Here is a 21,408-nt window from a genome sequence, read left to right on the forward strand (position 1 = left end):
ATCACGTTCACACCACCACCCTGACCACGTTCACACCACCACCCTGATCACGTTCACACCACCACCCTGATCACGTTCACACCACCACCCTGATCACGTTCACACCACCACCCTGATCCCGTTCACACCACCACCCTGATCCCGTTCACACCACCACCCTGATCCCGTTCACACCACCACCCTGATCCCGTTCACACCACCACCCTGATCCCGTTCACACCACCACCCTGATCCCGTTCACACCACCACCCTGATCCCGTTCACACCACCACCCTGATCCCGTTCACACCACCACCCTGATCCCGTTCACACCACCACCCTGATCCCGTTCACACCACCACCCTGATCCCGTTCACACCACCACCCTGACCCCGTTCACACCACCACCCTGACCCCGTTCACACCACCACCCTGACCCCGTTCACACCACCACCCTGACCCCGTTCACACCACCACCCTGACCCCGTTCACACCACCACCCTGACCCCGTTCACACCACCACCCTGATCCCGTTCACACCACCACCCTGATCCCGTTCACACCACCACCCTGACCAGGTAAAACCTTTACTTATTGTCTTGTGTTCATGTATTCATCTTCAATAAAGCTCTCTTGCGTAATACATGATACTCTCTGCTTGGAGTCCTCTCTGCCGATTCATGAGGTAACGCAGGAGCCGGGATTTTTGTGAAATTCTTTTAACGCTTGTGATCACTAAATGTTGCAAAGGGTTCCAACAAAGGTGATTGCCAATTCAACAAAAGAAAAGCTTATGCTGTACACCCCGCCACCCGGAGCTTGGAGCCCAACAATGGATGCGCGTAAGCTCCTAGTTTCTAATGCCTTGCACATACAACTTGTCGATCGGCTCTCGTTGATCCCTTGATACGGAGCAATGATCATTTAGTATGGGCACCAACAATCGTTAGCACGATCGTCCTCATCCATTATCATCGTGTCGGCAGCGCATCTCCCTGTTTATACAGGGAGATGTCCTGCCGACTAGTGACCATTTTTTTTAGCTGCATTCACGATGTGATTAGCCATTTGCCCATTTAGCTCCTTCACCCATTCATTGGTCCCTGTAAAGGAGCTTCAGAAGCCGTCTCCCGTCACTGATGCCATAGTACTCATTACATGGGATTTCTCTCGCCTCCGTATAGTGAACCCTTTATGTCTGATTGGTTCCTTATATTTAAAAGTCAAATTTGTGCTATAAGGAAATATATAAGAGGGCACTGTTGCCTAAGGATAATGTCACACGCAGAGTTTTCAGGCGTATTTCAGGGCGTAAACTCCTCTAAATACGCCTGGAAAAAATGGTAGCTGAACGCCTCCAAACATCTGCCCATTGATTACAATGGGAAAAACTGTGTTTCGTTCAGACGGGGCGTTTTGTTTTTTACGCGGCCGTTTGGAAAAACGCCCCGTAAAAAGAAGTGCATGTCACTTACATTTTTCATTGTGTCAATAGAAAAACAACTCAAAAAAACACATCAAAAAACGTTTGATGCTTTAAAAACGGCTGAAAATCGAGGCTGTTTTCCCTAGAAAACAGCTCCGTATTTTACAGCCGTTTTTACTTTAGCATGTCAACATAGCCTTTAGGCTGGATTCACACGAGCATGTTCGGTCCGTAAAGGACGGAACGTATTTCGGCCGCTAATCCCGGACCGAACACACTGCAGGGAGCCGGGCTCCTAGCATCATAGTTATGTACGACGCTAGGAGTCTCTGCCTCGCTGCAGGACAACTGTCCCGTACTGAAAACATCTTTTCAGTACGGGACAGTAGTTCCACGGAGAGGCAGGGACTCCTAGCGTCGTACATAAGTATGATGCTAGGAGCCCGGCTCCCTGCAGTGTATTCGGTCCGGGATTAGCGGCCGAAATACGTCCGTCCATTACGGACGTAACATGCTCGTGTGAATCCAGCCTTAGGCTATGTTCACACAGAGTTTTTTGACGCGGAAACCGCTCCGCAAAACTCGTCAAAAACCGGCTGAAAATGGCTCCCATTGATTTCAATGGGAGGCGGGGGCGGTTTTCTCCCGCAAGCGGTAAAACCGCCTTGCGGGAGAAAGAAGGGACATGCCCTATCTTCGCGCGTTTACGCCTCTGACCTCCCATTGACATCAATGGGAGGCAGAGAAAGCGTATTTTCGCTGAGTTTTTTGCCCGTAGCACTCAATGGGCACGAGCGAAAAACGTTGCGAAAATCACGGCAAACGACGTGCAGGAAGGACAAAACCTGCCTCAAAATCCCAAACGGAATTTTTAGGCAGAATTTTCCTCTTGCAAAAAACTCAGTGTGAAAAAGGCCTTAGGGTATGTTCACACGGCCTATTTTCAGACCTAATTCCGGCGTTTTACGCCTCGAATTATGCCTGAAAAAACGGCTCCCTTACGCCTACAAACATCAGCTCCTCATTTTCAGACGTTTTTTGAGCCACTCGCGTTTTTTACGGCCGTTTTTGGAGCGGTTTTCAATAGTCTATGAAAAACGGCTCCAAAAACGTCCCAAGAAGTGACCTGCACTTCTTTTGACGAGCCGTCATTTTACGCGCTGTATTTTGACAGCGACGTGTAAAATAAAGGCTCGTGGGAACAGAACATCGTAAAACCCATTGCAAGCAATGGGCAGATGTTTGCCGAAGTATTAGGGCGTTTTTTCACGTGTAATTCGAGGCGTTTTTTGCAGGAGGAAAAAAATTCTGCCTCAATATTCCATTTGGGATTTTGAGGCAGATTTTGTCCTTCCTACACGTCGTTTGCTGCGATTTTCGCCGCGGCCATAGAGTGCTACGGGCAAAAAACTCAGCGAAATACGCTCTCTCTACCTCCCTTTGATGTCAATGGGAGGTCAGAGGTGTAAACGCTCGAAGATTGGGCATGTCCCTTCTTTCTCCCGCGAGGCGGTTTTACCGCTTGCGGGAGAAAACCGCCCCCGCCTCCCATTGATTTCAATGGGAGGCATTTTCGGCCGGTTTTTGACAAGTTTTGCGGAGCGGTTTCCGCTCCAAAAAGCTTGTCAAAATACTCTGTGTGAACAGGCCCTAAAACGACCGAATTACGTCTGAAAATAGGCCTTGTGAACATACCCTAAGCCCTTATTCAAACGACAGGGTTTCCCGGCCGGGCAACGGCCGTTCATAAATCGGCCGTCACCCGGCTGCAGTAGGAACAATAGACCCCTAATGGGGCTATTCACACGACTGATTTTTTGACGGCCCGGGAAACCTGGCCGTCAAAAAATGGGACATGCCCTATTTTCGGCCGTTTACCCGGCCGCCTGGCTCCCATAGAAGTCTATGGGGCCGGGTAATACACGGCCATCACCGGAATGTGTCCCGAGTGATGGCCATGTATTCCGTCGCTCGCGCTCTCTCTCTCCTCCTCCTCCTCCTCCTCCTCACAGTGCAGAGTGCATGTGAGGAGGAGAAGGGTCTTTGTTTGCTCCCTGTAGGAGTCGAAATCCCCAATCCCCGGCCGGGGATTGGGGATTCCGCTACAGGAGAAGTGAGTGACTACACTGTCCATATATGGACACAGCGATGTCACTCACTTCTGAAGCGGAATCCCCGACCCCCTGGCCGGGGATTCCGCTACAGGAGAAGTGAGTGACTACGCTGTCCATATATGGACACAGCGACGTCACTCACTTTTGAAGCGGAATCCCCGACCCCGTGGCCGGGGATTCCGCTACAGGAGAAGTGAGTGACTGCACTGTCCATATATGGACACAGTGACGTCTCTCACTTCTGAAGCGGAATCCCCGGGTCGGGGATTCCTCTCCAGGAGAAGTCAGTGACTGCACTGTCCATATATGGACATTGAAGTCAGTGACTTCTCATGGAAGGGGGGGGAGGGGATGGGTGCAACCTACAGGGTACTTGGTGGCATTACCTACATTGGGCTGGGTGGCATTACCTGCAGGGGGCTGTGTGTGGCAACAAATTTAAATGAAATTCATCCGATTTTAAAACGGACAGGGAAAAAAACGGGTCAAAATCGGCCGTTAAAAACGGCAACACGGCCCGGAACGGATGCAAAACGGATGCAGACCGGCCGGAAAAACGGCCGATTTTATCGGCCGACACTCGGACCCATTGTGTGAATGAGGCCTTAGGGTATGTTCCCACGGCAGCGTCCGTAACGGCTGAAATTACGGGGATGTTTTCAGGAGGAAACATCCCCGTAATTTCAGCCGTAACGGCATGTGCAGGCGCTTGAACGCCGCGTCCATTACGGACGTAATTGGCGCTGCTTTTCATTGGAGTCAATGAATAACGGCTCCAATTACGCCCCAAGAAGTGACAGGTCACTTCTTTGACGCGGGCGTCTACGCGCCATCATTTGACAGCGGCGCGTAAATATACGCCTCGTGTGAACAGACAAACGTCAAAAATGCCCGAATTACGTCCGTAATTAGTGTGTCAGACGCTAGCTGTCATTTACGTGTGAAAAGACAGACTGTTTTCAAGAGAAAACAGCTGCCTCGTTTCACACGTAAATGCTCCTTCTCGCATTTTGCGAGCCGTCTGAGACGCTCGTAAATCTTGAGCTGTGCTTCATTGAGTTCAATGAAGAACAGCTCAAATTACGTGGCAAAGAAGTGTCCTGCACTTCTTTGTCGAGGCAGTCCATTTACTCGTCGTCGTTTGACAGCTGTCAAACGACGACTCGTAATTTACAGGTCGTCTGCACAATACGTCGGCAAACCCATTCAAATGAATGGACAGATGTTTGCCGACGTATGGTAGCCCTATTTTCAGGCGTAAAACGAGGCATTATACGCCTCGTTTACGCCTGAAAATAGGTCGTGTGAACCCAGCCTAAGGCTATGGAAACCGCGTCGCAAAACTCGGCAGAAACGGCCCGAGAACGCCTCCCATTGATTTCAATGGGAGGCATCGGCAGTTTTACTGCTCGCGGGAAAAAGAAGCGACATGCCCTATCTTCGGGCGCTTCCGCCTCCGACCTCCCATTGACTTCAATGGGAGGCAGGAGAAAGCGTATTTCTCGCTGTTTTATGCCCGTGGCGCTCAATGGCCGCGGGCGAAAAACGGCGCGATAATTGCCGCGAAAATCGGCGTGCAGGGAGAGGAATATCTGCCTCAAAGTTCCAAACGGAATTTTGAGGCAGATATTCCTCCCCCAAAATACTCCGTGTGAACATAGCCTTAGAGCGCAGCAATGATCTTGTTTATAGAAGCGTTATACCCAAAAAGAACACAAGAGGGCACTGTTGCCTAAGAGCACAGCAATGATCTTGTTAGAGAAGCGTTATACCAGAAATTAACACAAGAGGGCACTGCTGCCTAAGAGCGTTGATAATTTCGCTACACTTGCAGTGCATTTTGGGATTTGTAGTCCTGACTTCCAAAACGATACCAAAAGGAGTAGAAACGAACGGACTACAGGTAGATTGGAACGCAAACCCAGAGGCTGTGTGGAACGCATAATCCGGAAGTACTCGTTCCTCAGGAGCTGTGGCTCCGGGTCGGGCAGCTGGACGCTGGAATGAGAGGAAACATTGGTGTTTTGTCGCTGAGCACGGCTCAGGCGACATTCTGTGGAGCTGGGTCATGTGACTGGTTGGATAATTATAATATATTATGTGTGTATTGTGCTCTGGGAAATGCACTTAATTAGTGTTATTATTGTATTAACCCCTTCACTCCTGCCCTTTAAACCTATATTACAGATACGGTTCCGTCCTGTGCGTGGAAACATGGCAGTGAGTCACGAGCACAGGGATGGATGTGATCCCGGGGGACTAAATGAAGGACTAGGCGGTCAAGGACTCCTGTAACGTCTGCAGATATCGGAGGTTTTCTTGTCTTGGGTTGGACGTGTGTGATATTAAAGACGCCATAGATGGACCTTCTGCCTAACTCGCCAAGAATGGAGCAGGAGGTCCGGAGGTCCAGGCTGGAGAGAATCCTTAACCTGTCCTTGAAGATAATCCGCCTGCTGACCGGAGAGGTGAGATACTGCGTGTTGTGTCACATGACCTCGCGTATTACTATTATCATACAGTTATATTAGAGCCTGTTCACATTAGGGGACTCGCAGATCCAGACGAAAATACCCGGAGCAACAGCGCTGCATAAAGAGCCACGGACACCCGTTCAAGTCAGTGGTTTCCGTCGGGTGCCGTTATCTCTGTTGTTTGAACAGAATCGGCGCTTCCAGTATTTTCGTTTTTTTGTTCTGCTGACGAAGCAGAACAATGGAAATCCAAACACAGGTGTGAACAGGGCCCTATCTGTGTTCTCGGCAGGTTCACTGCGTCACTCATCATTGTGGCTGTTCTTTGCTTACAATCCTACCACCCATTTACGTATTTGATAGATTTTCTCCACATCAGTCCCTCTCTCCTTCCCTCACCATGTGCAGCTCCCATACGCTATTCACTGCACTGCTACATCAATGCCTCTACCCTGTGCCAGTCACTACACCAATGCCTCTCCCCTTCGCCAGTCACTACACCAATGCCTCTACCCTGTGCCAGTCACTACACCAATGCCTCTACCCTGTGCCAGTCACTACACCAATGCCTCTACCCTGTGCCAGTCACTACACCAACACCTCTACCCTGTGCCAGTCACTACACCAACACCTCTACCCTGTGCCAGTCACTACACCAACACCTCTACCCTGTGCCAGTCACTACACCAACACCTCTACCCTGTGCCAGTCACTACACCAACACCTCTACCCTGTGCCAGTCACTACACCAACACCTCTACCCTGTGCCAGTCACTACACCAACACCTCTACCCTGTGCCAGTCACTACACCAACACCTCTACCCTGTGCCAGTCACTACACCAACGCCTCTACCCTGTGCCAGTCACTACATCAACGCCTCTACCCTGTGCCAGTCACTACATCAACGCCTCTACCCTGTGCCAGTCACTACACCAACGCCTCTACCCTCTGCCAGTCACTACACCAATGCCTCTACCCTGTGCCAGTCACTACACCAATGCCTCTACCCTGTGCCAGTCACTACACCAACATCTCTACCCTGTGCCAGTCACTACACCAACACCTCTACCCTGTGCCAGTCACTACACCAACACCTCTACCCTGTGCCAGTCACTACACCAACGCCTCTACCCTGTGCCAGTCACTACATCAACGCCTCTACCCTGTGCCAGTCACTACATCAATGCCTCTACCCTGTGCCAGTCACCACAGTGGTTGCCCATTCACTTTAGAATAACTTATTACTCTCACCCACAAAGCTCTCCACAGTGCTGCACCTCCTTACATCTCCTCCCTCATCTCTGTCTACCACCCTACTCGGGCTCTACGTTCTGCCAACGACCTTAGATTAAAATCCACCATAATCCGAACCTCTGACTCCCGTCTCCAAGACTTCTCTCCTGCCGCACCGTCCTGTGGAATGCGCTACCCCAGACAATCAGATTAATTCCCAACATCCACAGTTTTAAACGTGCCCTAAAAACACATCTTTTGAGAACGGCCTATAACATTCCCTGATCTGACTGCTTGACTAGCCCCCCATTTTACATTAGTCATCAGACCTGACCCCGTCACTCAGCAGTTTCCCCCACACCCCTCGCACCCCAATACACGTCATGTCCGTCATACACAGATACTGTCTGGTGACGGCTCCTGCAGCTTTATGTTACTGCCCCCTGTGCATAAAATATGGAGGTGCATTGTACAAAATAAGCACTTTTTACATTTTGTGTGTTCCCCTATTTCCTCATAGATTGTAAGCTCTTGCGAATTATTAAATGGTAAGTAAAATTTTGACATGTCAGAAGTTTTGATCGGTGGGGGTCCGAGCACTGAGATCCCACTGATCGCTAAAACAAAGCAGCAGAAGCCGCTTCGTTTCTGATCGGCTTTCCTCGGAGTGGTGTTTTGTGTCAATAGAAAGTCTTTAAGTCCGTATACTGCGCCCTTGGCTTTCCGAGGAAAGCCGATCAGAAACTAATCGGCACATTATTCACCCGAGGGCTTCAGTTGCTTCATTTTAGTGATCGGTGGGGGGTCTCAGTGCTCGGACCTCACCCATGAACATGTCAGAAGTTTTTTAAAAGTTTATTTACCCTTTAATTAGTTTTGTCACTCTGTAATGTCCTCGCACGCTTCCTCTGAATTGTAATGTGCTGCCGAATATTTTGGCGCTATATAAAGATTATTATTATTTTCTCTATTATTCGATATTGACTAGAGAGGTCAGGGGTTTTTACTCTAGTGCAAATGACTCCGCAATGTGTTTGTTTTTATAGTTGTTTTTTTTTCTTTTTTTATCATAACTCAGGATTATGGACCTCAGAGGAAGTCTTGGGAGGATTTTGTTGTCAGTGACTGTTCCTTTGCATCTGGTATTAGAAGCCATTGGAGTCCGATCGACGAGCAGAAGATCTTAGACCTCACCAACAAGATCATTCATCTGCTGACCGGAGAGGTGAGGACTACCGGGAATGCTGGGACATTATATAGTGACGCTATGAAGGTGTCGGGATGATGACTGTCTCATTGTGTGTCAGGTCCCTATAAGGTGTCAGGATGTCACCGTCTATTTCTCCATGGAGGAGTGGGAGTATATAGAAGGACACAAGGATCTGTACAGGGACGTCATGATGGAGGACCACCGGCCCCTCACATCACCGGGTAAGAGGGATCTGTACAAGGACGTCATGATGGAGGACCACCAACCCCTCGTTTTACCGGGTGAGAGACTTCATTGCTTTTGTTGTAGACTGTTCCACCAGTTAATACGAATGCTCACATATTCAACTCTAGTGGAGGACCTATACTATCTGGACAAATGTATTGGGACAAAGTTCTATATAATTGAATTCAGGTGTTTCCTTCACTTCCATTCCCACAGGTGTATAACATCCGGCACCTCACCATGCAGTCGTCTTTTACAGTCATTAGTGATAGAACGGGTCGTTGTAGAGAGATCACTGAATTCCAGCGCGGTCCTGTAATAGAATGTCACTGTTGTAACAAGTCAGTACTTGAAATGTCTCCCCTTAGATATTCCATCATCACCTGTGAGAAATATTATTACAAAAGGGAAGGAACCGCAGCAACTCAGCCAATAAGTGGCAGACCACGTAAAGTTACAGAGCAGGTCGCTGAGTGCAGAAAAGATGCCAACGCTCTGCTGACTCCATAACTGCAGAGTATAGACCTCTAGTATTAACATCTGCTCAAAAACTGCGCCGGGAACTTCATGACATGAGGGCCGAACAGCAGCATGCCAGCCTTACATCACCAAGCAGAATGCCAAGCGTCAGATGGAGGGGTGTAAAGCCGCTGCCACTGGACTCTGGAACAGAGGAAACGTGTTCTGTGGAGTGACGCTTCTCTATCTGACGTGTTCTGTGGAGTGACGCTTCTCTATCTGGCGTGTTCTGCGGAGTGACGCTTCTCTATCTGGCGTGTTCTGTGGAGTGACGCTTCTCTATCTGGCGTGTTCTGTGGAGTGACGCTTCTCTATCTGGCGGTCTGATGGATGAATCTGGGTTTAGTGAATGCCAGGAGGACGTTACCCGCCTGACTGCATTGTGCCAGAAGTTTGGTGGAGGAGGGATAATACTATGGGGGGTATTTTTCAGGGATCGGCCCCTTAGTTCCAGTGAAGGGAAATCTTAATGCTTCCGCATACCAAGTGTAATGACTGGGTAGGGAGACAGACAGGTGAGCCCTAATCTACCCCCCACTCAGTCCCTGCCTACTTGCACGGCCCGTCCTAGGCGACGGCGTACAACTGGGCGACGGTCCCTACGCTCAATATGTGCACGACAGACAAACAGACAAGGGTACACAGAAGCTAAGGGAAATGGGGCAGTTGCCCACGGCAAGACCGTGAGCAACAAGAGTAGTGAACGAGCCGAGTCAAACCAGGAGTGTACGAGGTACCAAACGCACAGCAGGAGAGTAGACCATAAAGCCAGGGTCAAAATGAAGCAAGGTCAATAATAATAGCAGGAGCAGCAGAGCCAGGATACAGGAAAGAATCACAGGCAGAGACAAGCAGGAAATGAAGGTATAAATAGGCCGAGGGCGGGAGCTAGCTCCTTCTGGCCAGGCTGTGATAGGTTCTCCCACTCCTGAGCCTACCAGCCTGAGTGGTAGCAGATCGAGTCACTATCAGACTTAGGAGCAGGTGCAGACTGATTAACCACGGGCGTCGACACAGAAGCTGTGTCTGGCAGATCCTTTACAGTACCCCCCCCTTTTATGAGGGGCCACTAGATCCTTTCTAGGTGGACCTGGCTTATTGGGGAACCGAAGATGGGACCTCCTGAGCAATACCCCAGCGTGAACATCCCGGGCGGGTACCCAAGTCCTCTCCTCAGGCCCGTATCCTCTCCAATGGACCAGGTACTTGAGGGAGCCTTGGACCATCCTGCTGTCCACAATCTTGGCCACCTCGAATTCTACCCCTTCAGGGGTGAGAACAGGGACCGGAGGTTTCCTCGAGGTAGCCAAGGACGAGGAGCAGCGTTTCAGGAGGGAGGCATGAAACACGTCGTGTATTCGAAAAGACAGGGGTAACTCCAGTCGGAAGGAGACAGGGTTAAAAACCTCAATGACCTTGTACGGCCCTATATAGCGGGGAGCAAATTTTTTGGACGGGACTTTAAGCCGCAAATTTTTTGAAGACAGTCACACCAGATCCCCGACCACAAACAAGGGGTTAGCAGAACGTCTTCTATCTGCCTGAGTCTTTTGTATGCTCTGGGACGCCTCTAGGTTCTTCTGAACCTGGGCCCAGACTGTGCACAGTTCCCGATGAACGACATCTACTTCGGGATTGTTGGAACCACCAGGTGAAACGGTGGAGAACCGTGGAGTAAACCCAAAATTACAGAAAAAGGGGGAGACCCCTGACTAGTTACTGACCCGGTTATTAAGGGAAAATTTGGCGAGGGAAATGAAGGAGACCCAATCATATTGACACTCAGAGATAAAACACCTTAAATATTGTTCTAGAGACTGATTATTCCTCTCGGTTTGGCCATTAGTTTCAGGATGGAAGGCCGAGGAGAAGGACAGATCAATCTCCAACTTTTATAGAAAGCTCTCCAAAACAATAAAACAAATTGTACCCCTCTGTCAGAAACTATATTGACAGGAACCCCATGGAGACGCAGGAGGTGTTTGACAAACAAGGTAGCTAGCGTCTTAGCATTGGGTAGTTTTTTGAGGGGCACAAAGTGGCACATCTTACTGAAGCGGTCTACTACAACCCACACCACCGACTTGCCTTGAGATGGAGGCAGATCGGTGATAAAATCCATCGAGATATGTGTCCAAGGTCTCTGGGGAATGGGCAAAGAACATAGTAAGCCCGCTGGTCGGGACCTGGGAAGCTTGGACCTAGCACAAATTTCACAAGCGGCGACGTAGGCCTTAACGTCTTTAGGCAATCCAGGCCACTAATAGTTTCTGGTAATGAGGTGCTTGGTACCCAGGATGCCTGGATGGCCAGATAGTGCAGAGTCATGATTTTCCCTGAGTACCCTTAGCCGGAATTGCAGGGGAACAAACATCTTGTTCTCAGGAAGCTTCCCAGGAGCTGAACCTTGATCAGCCGCAATTTCGGAGACTAAGTCAGAATCAACAGAGGAAATGATTATACCTGGGGGCAAAACACAAGCAGGATCTTCCTCCGAAGGAGGGCTGGCCATGAAGCTACGCGACAGTGCATCAGCTTTAATATTTTTAGACCCAGCCCTATAGGTGACCAAAAAGTTGAATCTAGTAAAAAACAACGCCCATCGAGCTTGTCTCGGGTTTAGCCTCCGGGCAGATTCTAGGAAAAACAGATTCTTGTGGTCGGTAAGGACCGTTACCTGGTGCCTAGCCCCCTCCAGGAAGTGGCGGTTGCCAATGTCATAGTTAAGAAAAGTAGATCCGGAGTTTTTTGTATATAAAATATAGCTTTTACTTGTGTCGGACAGCAAGCTCTAAAGGTTGTCAGAGAAAACGGATGACATCCATACGGGTAGGGGGGCACTGAGACCCATACTCTTGTACCTGTTGGTCACTCATTATAACCTGTTGGTTACTAACTTGAAAGGATCTCTAGACACGAAAATTGATGAACACTCTTTATTCATTATATACACGCATGAACTTCTGTTAATGTCGTATCACCTCACGATACTGGATACAGGCTTTGAATGAGCATCAAAACTTCAGTACACCTTTTATATATTGTCTGTACAATTGTGTTTTTTCTAAAGTCATTTTTTAAGAGAAACAAGTAAAAGCTATATTTTATATATACAAAAAACTCCGGATCTACTTTTCTTTTCTATTTATTTTACAGAGAATTCATTAAAAAGAAGTCTGGAGGGTGGACTTTATCTTTCATCATCATTCATTACCAATGTCATAGTTACTCTCAGTGGGCGAGAACTTCCTGGAGAAGTAGGCACAGGGATGGAGATAGGTGAGGGACCTGGTACCCTGGGACAAGACAGCACCCACTCCCACCTCGGAGGCGTCAACCTCCACGATGAATGGCTCCATTTGGTTAGGCTGAATCGGCACTGGGGCCGAGATAAAGCACTTCTTAAGGACCTCAAAAGCCTGAACTGCCTCTGGAGGCCAGTGGAGGAGATCAGCACCTTTGCGAGTAAGATCCGTAAGAGGCTTAGCGATGACCGAGAAGTTAGTAATAAATCTCCTGTAATAATTAGCGAACCCCAGGAAGCACTGTAACGCCTTCAGGGAGGCAGGTTGGATCCATTCCGCCACAGCCTGGACCTTGGTGGGGTCCATGCGGAATTCATGAGGAGTGAGGATTTGACCCAAAAATGGTATCTCCTGCACCCTAAACACACATTTTTCGGTTATAGCAAAGAGTTTGTTTTCCCGAAGGGCCTGGAGCACCTTCCTGACATGCTCAATGTGGGAGGACCAGTCCTTGGAAAACACAAGTATGTCATCAAGGTACACTACAAGAAATACCCCCAGGTAGTCTCTTAAAATCTAATTTATGAAATTCTGGAAGACCACGGGAGCATTACACAACCCAAAGGGCATGACGAGGTATTCGATATGACCTTCGGGCGTGTTAAACGCAGTCTTCCACTCATCCCCCTCTCTGATGCGGATAAGGTTATAAGCCCCCCGAAGATCAAACTTGGAGAACCATTGGGCCCCCTGAACCTGATTGAAGAGATCAGGAATCAAAGGAAGGGGATACTGGTTCCTTACAGTGACCTTATTCAAGTTTCGGTAATCGATGCACGGCCTAAGACCACCATCCTTCTTCCCTACGAAGAAGAAGCCAGCACCTACCAGAGAAGTAGAGGGGCGAATGTAACCCTTGGCCAGGCATTCCTGGATATATTCTCTCATGGCTTCACGTTCGGGACAGGAGAGATTAAATATCCTACCCTTAGGGAGCTTAGCTCCTGGTACCAAATGGATTGCGCAATCGTATGCTCTATGAGGAGGTAACACTTCGGAGGCCTTTTTAGAAAAAACATCAGCGAAGTCCTGAATAAACTCAGGTAGAGTGTTCACCTCCTCAGGAAGAGAAATAAAATTAACAGAAAAACAGAATGTCATGCATTCATTACCCCATTTGGTAAGATCCCCAGTATTCCAGTTAAACGTGGGATTATGCATCTGCAACCAGGGAAGGCCTAAAACCAAATCGGACGATAATCCCTGCATCACCAGTACAGAGCACTGCTCCAAATGCATGGAGCCAACAAGGAGTTCAAAAACACGGGTATGCTGTGTAAAATAACCATTAGCAAGAGGAGTGGAGTCGATACCCACTACCGGGACAGGTTTAGGCAAATCAATCAATGGCATAGCTAGAGACATAGCAAATTCCACAGACATAATATTAGCAGAAGACCCTGAATCCACGAAGGCACTGCCGGTAGCAGACCTACCTACAAAAGAGACCTGTAAGAGACGCAAGATCTTATTAGGTTTCATATTTACGGGAAATACCTGTGTGCCCAAGTGACCTGCCCGATGGTCACTTAGGCGCGGAAGTTCTTCCGGCTGCTTATTCTTACGCCTAGGACAGTTGTTCACTTGATGCTTGTCATCCCCACAGTAGAAGCAGAGACCATTCTTCCTGCGGAACTCTCTACGTTGTTGGGGAGACACGGAAGCCCCGAGTTGCATAGGTTCATCCGAGTTTTCCGTGGAAGAACGAAGCAACAGAACCTCAGGAGCCATCATGGGGGAGCCAGAGGAGAAAGCACAAAAACGTTCAAGTCGTTGTTCCCTGAGACGTCGGTCAAGACGTACCGCTAAAGCCATAACCTGATCTAGAGAGTCAGAAGAGGGATATCTAACTAACAGGTCTTTCAGGGCGTTCGACAGACTCAATCTAAACAGGCAACTCAAGGCAGGGTCATTCCACCGAGAAGCTACACACCACTTCCTAAAGTCAGAACAGTACTCCTCAACGAGTCTCTTACCCTGACGTAAGGTCACCAGCTGACTCTCGGCAAAGGCAGTCTTGTCAGTCTCGTCATATATGAGCTCGAGAGCAGAAAAAAAAGATCAACAGAGGAAAGTTCAGGGGCGTCAGGAGCCAAGGAGAAGGCCCATTCTTGGGGCCCGTCCTGGAGCCGGGACATAATTATACCCACTCGCTGGCTCTCAGAACCTGAGGAGTGGGGCCTTAGACGGAAATAGAGCCTACAACTCTCCCGAAAGGAGAAAAAAGTCTTCCGGTCCCCTGAGAACCGGTCAGGCAACTTGAGGTGGGGTTCAAGAGGTGAGGTGGGGGGCACTACCAGGGTAGCATCACGCTGGTTGCCCCTCTGAACCAGGGCTTGGATCTGTAGGGAGAGGCCCTGCATTTGATGAGCCAGGGTCTCAAGGGGGTCCATAGTTGTGTCAGGGACCAGTGTAGAAAAGGTATATGGGCCTGTGATTATGCAATGACGGGGTAGGGAGACAGACAGGTGAGGCCTAATCTACCCTCCACTCAGTCCCTGCCTACTTGCATGGCCCGTCCTAGGCGACGGCATACAACTGGGCGACGGTCCCTACGCTCAATATGTGCACGACAGACAAACAGACAAGTGTACACAGAAGCTAAGGGAATTGGGGCAGTTGCCCACGGCAACACCGTGAGCAACAAGAGTAGTGAACGAGCCGAGTCAAACCAGGAGTGTACGAGGTACCAAACGCAGAGCAGGAGCGTAGTAAGTAAAGCCAGGGTCAAAATGAAGCAAGGTAAATAATGATAGCAGGAGCAGCAGAGCCAGGAAAGAATCACAGGCAGAGACCAGCAGGAAATGAAGGTATAAATAGACCGAGGGCGGGAGCTAGAACCGTCTGGCCAGGCTGTGATAGGTTCTCCCACTCCTGAGTCTACCAGCCTGAGTGGTAGCAGATCGAGTCACTCTATCAGACTTAGGAGCAGGTGCAGACTGATTAACCACGGGCGTCGACACAGAAGCTGTGTCCGGCAGATCCTTTACACCAAGACATTTTGGACAATTGTAGCTACCAGCTTTGTGAGAACAGTTTGGGGCCCTTTTCTGTTCCTCATGACTGCGCCCCAGTGCACAAGGTCCATAAAGACATGGCTGGTTAGTTGGTTGGCTGGTTAGTTGGGGGGAGTTTGGTGTGGAAGAACTTGACCGGCCGCACTGAGTCCTGACCTCAACCCCATCCAACACCTTTTGGAACGGAGATTACGAGCCAGGCCCCCTCCCCCAACATCAGTGTCTGACCTCACAAATGCTCTACTCGATGAATAGGCAAAAATTCCCACAGACACCCCAAAATCTTGTAGAAAGTGTTCCCAGAAGAGTGGAGGGTGTTTTAGCTGCAAAAGGGGGACGAACGCCATATGTGGATACCTATGGATTTATAATGGGACGTCATAGAAGCTCCCCATGGTGTAATGTATATGTCTCCTTGTACTTTTGTCTATATAGTGTAGTATTGGTTGCCTATGAAGCCCCTGTACCAAAATGTTTCTCATCCAGAACCAGAACATTTTCTCTCTAGTGTCACCTTTAGTGACTACCCTGTAAGTCGATGACTGACCTGTTATGGAGCCTTGAAACATGACTGTTTGAGACCGCACTGTTTCCGAGTTATTATTCCTGATCAATGCAGCTGTTAGAAGGTGCTGATTCTCCTTGCGAAAATCACAGGGACGTCTCTTCAATATGGTTTTTAACTCTAGATGCCGTGAGTAGCTTTCTCAGCCAATAAAGCCTAAGTACAATAACAACCAAAAACTACAGGTGTGACTGTAATTACCCTCCCGACCATGAAGGCCAGGAAACTTAGATATGAAGTGTCCTCACAGTGAGTGCTACTATACCTGACGCTGGGACACGTGGGAAACAAAGGGGCGATTTCTTTTTTTTAATTAGGAGCTCTACTAGCTAATACAATATTATATTATGACTCTGACCCTGGAAAGCAGAATAGAGCTACGATACACACATTTTTCATATGTAACACACCCCTTGTTCTCTTCATGTGGTTTTGGACTATTTACAGTAAACCTCTTTGAGCCGACCACCCACAATTGTCCATGGTCTTTTATGGGGATGTTCCTCTCAAGGAAAAATGTACGCAAAAGGCAGGTTAAAGAGTGTAATGCAATCAGCAAAATGTACAGCACATAAATAAACAGCCCTCTTATTCTTAATCCCCAGTATGGCCCCCCTCATTCTTAGTCCCCAGCATTGCCCTCCTCATTCTGAGTACCCAGCATGGCACCCCACACGTGTCTAGTCCCCAGCATGGCTCCCCTCTCATTCGAAGTCCCCAGCATGGCTCCCCCTCTCGTTCTTAATCTCCAGCATGACTCTCCCTCTTATGCCTAGTCCCCAGCATGGCTCCCTTCTTATTCCTAGTACCTAACATGGCTCCCCTCACATTCCCAGTACCCAGCTTGGATCCCCTCATTGCTGGCCTTTATTAGGGCTTCCACTCTCATTCCGAGTCCCCAGCATGGCTCGCTCTCCCATTATTAGACCCCAGTCAGGATCCGCTTTCCATATCTCCCCCGCATTGCTAACCTTGACACCCCAGTGGCAGTCTGCAGGCACCCTTGCTCAACAATCCCACAGACTACTCTCCCTTTCTCTAACATAAGAGCCTTGCGCCTCCTATGACGCTTCGTGGTGCTGGAAATGCTCCTCTTCTTTCTTTTTCTGGCCATATGATGTGGCGCGATGCTGGCAGCTTCTCTCCCCTGATATGCCAAGCAAGTCTTCTGGTCGGTGATGGGGTGATCCAGTTGCCACTGAAAGATTTGCTAAAAAAAAGTGGTATTTGGTCGGATTAGGGGATGGTCTGCTTCCGGAGAGGCAGCTTCCATAGACTATAATGGTGGGGAAAATCATTCACAGAAAAATTTGCTCCGGAAAGGGGCGTTCTTCTCAAAGTGGTGTCCTCTGGGAAGCTTTTAATGTATTTATATATAATGTTGGAAGTCTTTGTTTTTTTTTTTAACAACTCTTTTATTTTCTAGTTTATACTATTGCTTTTTTATATATTTAATACTGGGTTTTTTTATTTTTGGAGGCTCAGCTGCACTGTAAATGTAAAACATTAGGTGACCATCTCCTGAAGAGCGTACATCCCTATTCTTTTGAAGAAGCAAAATCACTGATGGGGGAGGGAATCAGGTAATCTAGTATGTTGGATATGTGCAAGAGACCACAATTTACAGCTTGACAAATGTTGATCATAAGGTCCATTTACGGGAATTAATAGTCGTTTAGATTTGATGATTGTCCTTTTGTAAATGACCAAAAACGATCCTACATAAAAATGTCAGCGATCTCCTGCACATGGAAGTTTATTGATCTGCAAGGGAATGTTCACATGTGCGAAGGTTGCCTAACGGCGGCATCTGTCATCCGTAGGCTAATAATAGTATCCATTTAACGGATACGTTATGAAAAGGGTCAAGAGCGTTAATGACTTATCCGAATGTCACTGTTAGGCTTTTCCAACGAGTTTTCCCCAGCATATACGTTAAATATGGCCAAAAAACGATATGTGAATGGGTCTGTCCTCCCCTTCCCTACCTTTTTTTTAAACCATGGCGAATAATATGTTTATTAAAATAAAGCACCAAATTATAAACCTATTTTGTACTTAAGGAATATAAAAAATTATCAAGTGAAAAGTTAGGACATTGATATACATAGTATGGCACCCCCTGGTGTTTAAAGTGTATAGCAATGAGCTGAGTGCTGGTGGACACCCGTGCTCAGTCTTTCTCTTCACAGTGATCCTCTGTTTACTGCATAGCAGCCAGTAGAAACGGCTTTCTTCTTGTCAGGGAAGGAGCAGGGCCTACGTAGTAACATGGCGGTATAGCTGAGAAGACAACTTCATAGCTTGTTAGGATTGGAAAGCTGGATTGGAAAGTAAGAACTATTAAGGATTACATTGTCAGCTGCCTGAGACTGAAGGAGACTGATTTTGCTCAGAGCTTGCCGCCAGCAGCACAGATTAGCAGCAGCATCGAGGGGGACACATGGAAGGTACTGTTATATGCTAGAAACATTATGAATTACTTAAAAAAAGCTATCCACAGCATTTCAGGACTTTTGGTATGAAAATTATTCATTTGATAACCCCTGTAAAGAAAAACCTGACCTTTCATAATAAGCTGTCATATGTGTGTATATGAGGGATCATACTATTTCTGGCCATTATATTACTTGTCTGCATTTTTTAGCAGTTTTCCTCTCTGCAGGCTCTATCTTTAATTCTCAGTTGTCTCTGAGCTAGCAGGTGGAGCCTAACTATTATCATGTCTTTTATATACATAGGGGAGCAAGAAATTCCTCTTTATCTATTAGATATAAAGAAGCTGCAGCAGCATGGGGGATATTATACAGCAGTAATGAGCAGTATAGCTGAGAATCCAGCACTGGGGTGAGATAAAACACCTACTGTGAGCCAACCGCATCTGTGTCATTCTCAGTTTCTTTTCTCCTTTCTCCCCTCTTCAAAGACTTCGATAGGCAAAAAAAAGCCGTAAAATCAGAGTGAATGACCAGTCTTGAGACCTAGATAAGGCAGGATAAAACACTATACACACATAAGGCTCTGTATGAAGTTCCTCTACCATCCCTCGTTTTCAGGGGGAAGGGGCTATACTGTGTCGTTCCCTGGACACAGATTTCACTTCTACATCGGTAGATTTTATTTACGTAAATTAAAAACATGATCCATTTTCTTTTAAATTTCCTCATGTGTCCATATTTTTGTACGCACGTTACATAGTTACATAGTTACATAGTTAGTACGGCTGAAAAAAGACACATGTCCATCAAGTTCAACCAAGGGAAGGGAAAAGGGAAGGAAAAATTTCTACACATAGGAGCTAATATTTTTTTGTTCTAGGAAATTATCTAACCCTTTTTTAAAGCCATCTACTGTCCCTGCTGTGACCAGCTCCTGCGGTAGACTATTCCATAGATTCACAGTTCTCACTGTAAAGAAGCCTTGTCGCCTCTGCAGCTTGAACCTTTTTTTCTCCAGACGGAGGGAGTGCCCCCTTGTTTTTTGAGGGGGTTTTACAAGGAACAGGATTTTACCATATTTTTTGTATGTGCCATTAATATATTTATATAAGTTAATCATGTCCCCCCTTAGTCGTCTTTTTTCAAGTCTAAATAGGTTTAATTCTTTCAATCTTTCCTCATAACTTAAATTCTCCATGCCCCTAATTAGCTTCGTTGCTCTTCTTTGTATTTTTTCCAACTCCAGGGCATCCTTTCTATGAACTGGAGCCCAGAACTGGACTGCATATTCTAGATGAGGCCTCACTAATGCTTTGTAAAGTGGTAATATTACATCCCTGTCCCGCGAGTCCATGCCTCTTTTAATACACGACAATATCCTGCTGGCCTTTGAAGCAGCTGATTGACACTGCATGCTGTTATTGAGTTTATGATTTACAAGTACACCCAGATCCTTCTCAACAAGTGAATCCGCCAGTGTAGCTCCCCCTAGGACATATGATGCATGCAGGTTGTTGGTACCCAGATGCATAACTTTACATTTATCTACATTAAACTTCATCTGCCAAGTGGACGCCCAAACACTTAGTTTGTTTAAATCTGCCTGTAATTCATGAACATCTTCCATAGTCTGAACTATATTGCATAGCTTGGTGTCATCTGCAAAAATAGAAATAGTGCTATTAATCCCATCCTCTATATCATTAATAAATAAGTTGAATAATAGGGGTCCCAGCACTGAACCCTGGGGTACACCACTTATTACCGGGGACCATTCAGAGTAGGAATCATTGACCACAACTCTCTGGATACGGTCCTTGAGCCAATTCTCAATCCAATTACAAACTATATTTTCTAAACCTATAGTCCGTAATTTACCCATTAGGCGTCTGTGGGGGACAGTGTCAAATGCCTTTGCAAAGTCCAAAAACACTAAATCCACAGCGGCCCCTCTGTCTAGACTTCTGCTCACCTCTTCATAAAAACAGATTAGGTTAGTTTGACAACTTCTGTCCTTAGTAAAACCGTGCTGGCTGTCACTTATGCTATTTATTGTCACATAATCCTGTATATAGTCCCTCAATAGCCCCTCAAACATTTTCCCCACGATTAATGTTAAGCTTACTGGTCTATAATTACCCGGGGAAGACATAGAGCCCTTTTTGAAAATAGGCACCACATTTGCCCTGCGCCAGTCCCTTGGCACTATACCAGTCACTAGAGATTCTCTGAATATTATGAAAAGGGGGACAGAAATAACTGAACTAAGCTCTTTAAGAACTCTAGGGTGTAACCCATCTGGTCCCGGGGCCTTGTGCACATTTATTTTATTTAATTTAGCTTGGACCATCTCTACATTCATCCAATTCAGTATATCAACTGATATATTAACAGCACTGGCACCGGCTACATCAGCTGCTCCTTCTTCAGTTGTATATACAGAGCTAAAGAACCCATTTAGTAACTCTGCCTTCTCTTGATCCCCTGTGATCAACTCCCCATTACCATTATCTAGGGGTCCCACATGTTCAGACCTGGGCTTTTTTGCATTTATATGCTTGAAGATTTTTTTGGGATTTGTTTTACTATCCCTGGCCACCTGCCTTTCATTTTGTATTTTTGCTAATTTTATTAAATTTTTACAGATTTTATTAAGCTCCTTATATTTTACAAAGGCTACAGCTGTACCCTCAGATTTGTATTTTTTAAATGCCCTTTTTTTGTCATGTATTGCCCCTTTCACAGAATGTGTAAGCCATGTGGGGTTTAATTTGAGTCGTTTATACTTGTTACCTGTAGGAATAAATTTTGCACTATAATAACAAAGTAGATTTGAAAATCTCCCATTTATCATTTGTTCCATTATTTGACATTAGTTCTTCCCAGTCTATATCCTGAATT

At 47.2% G+C, this 21,408-nt stretch overlaps 1 protein-coding gene across 1 annotated transcript in view; it reads left to right on the forward strand.

Moving 5' to 3' along the window:
• LOC142662999 (uncharacterized) overlaps positions 1–21,408 on the forward strand; it is a 46,973-nt gene that overhangs the window by 20,575 nt on the left and 4,990 nt on the right. Inside the window, exons 6-8 of the mRNA XM_075841293.1 lie at positions 5,880–5,987; positions 8,307–8,453; positions 8,536–8,719. Of these exons, the coding sequence (XP_075697408.1) occupies positions 5,880–5,987; positions 8,307–8,453; positions 8,536–8,719 (439 nt within the window). The remainder of the gene's footprint in view (positions 1–5,879; positions 5,988–8,306; positions 8,454–8,535; positions 8,720–21,408) is intronic.

The sequence above is a fragment of the Rhinoderma darwinii genome, chromosome 11 (assembly GCF_050947455.1).
Source record: "Rhinoderma darwinii isolate aRhiDar2 chromosome 11, aRhiDar2.hap1, whole genome shotgun sequence".
NCBI lineage: Eukaryota > Metazoa > Chordata > Amphibia > Anura > Rhinodermatidae > Rhinoderma > Rhinoderma darwinii.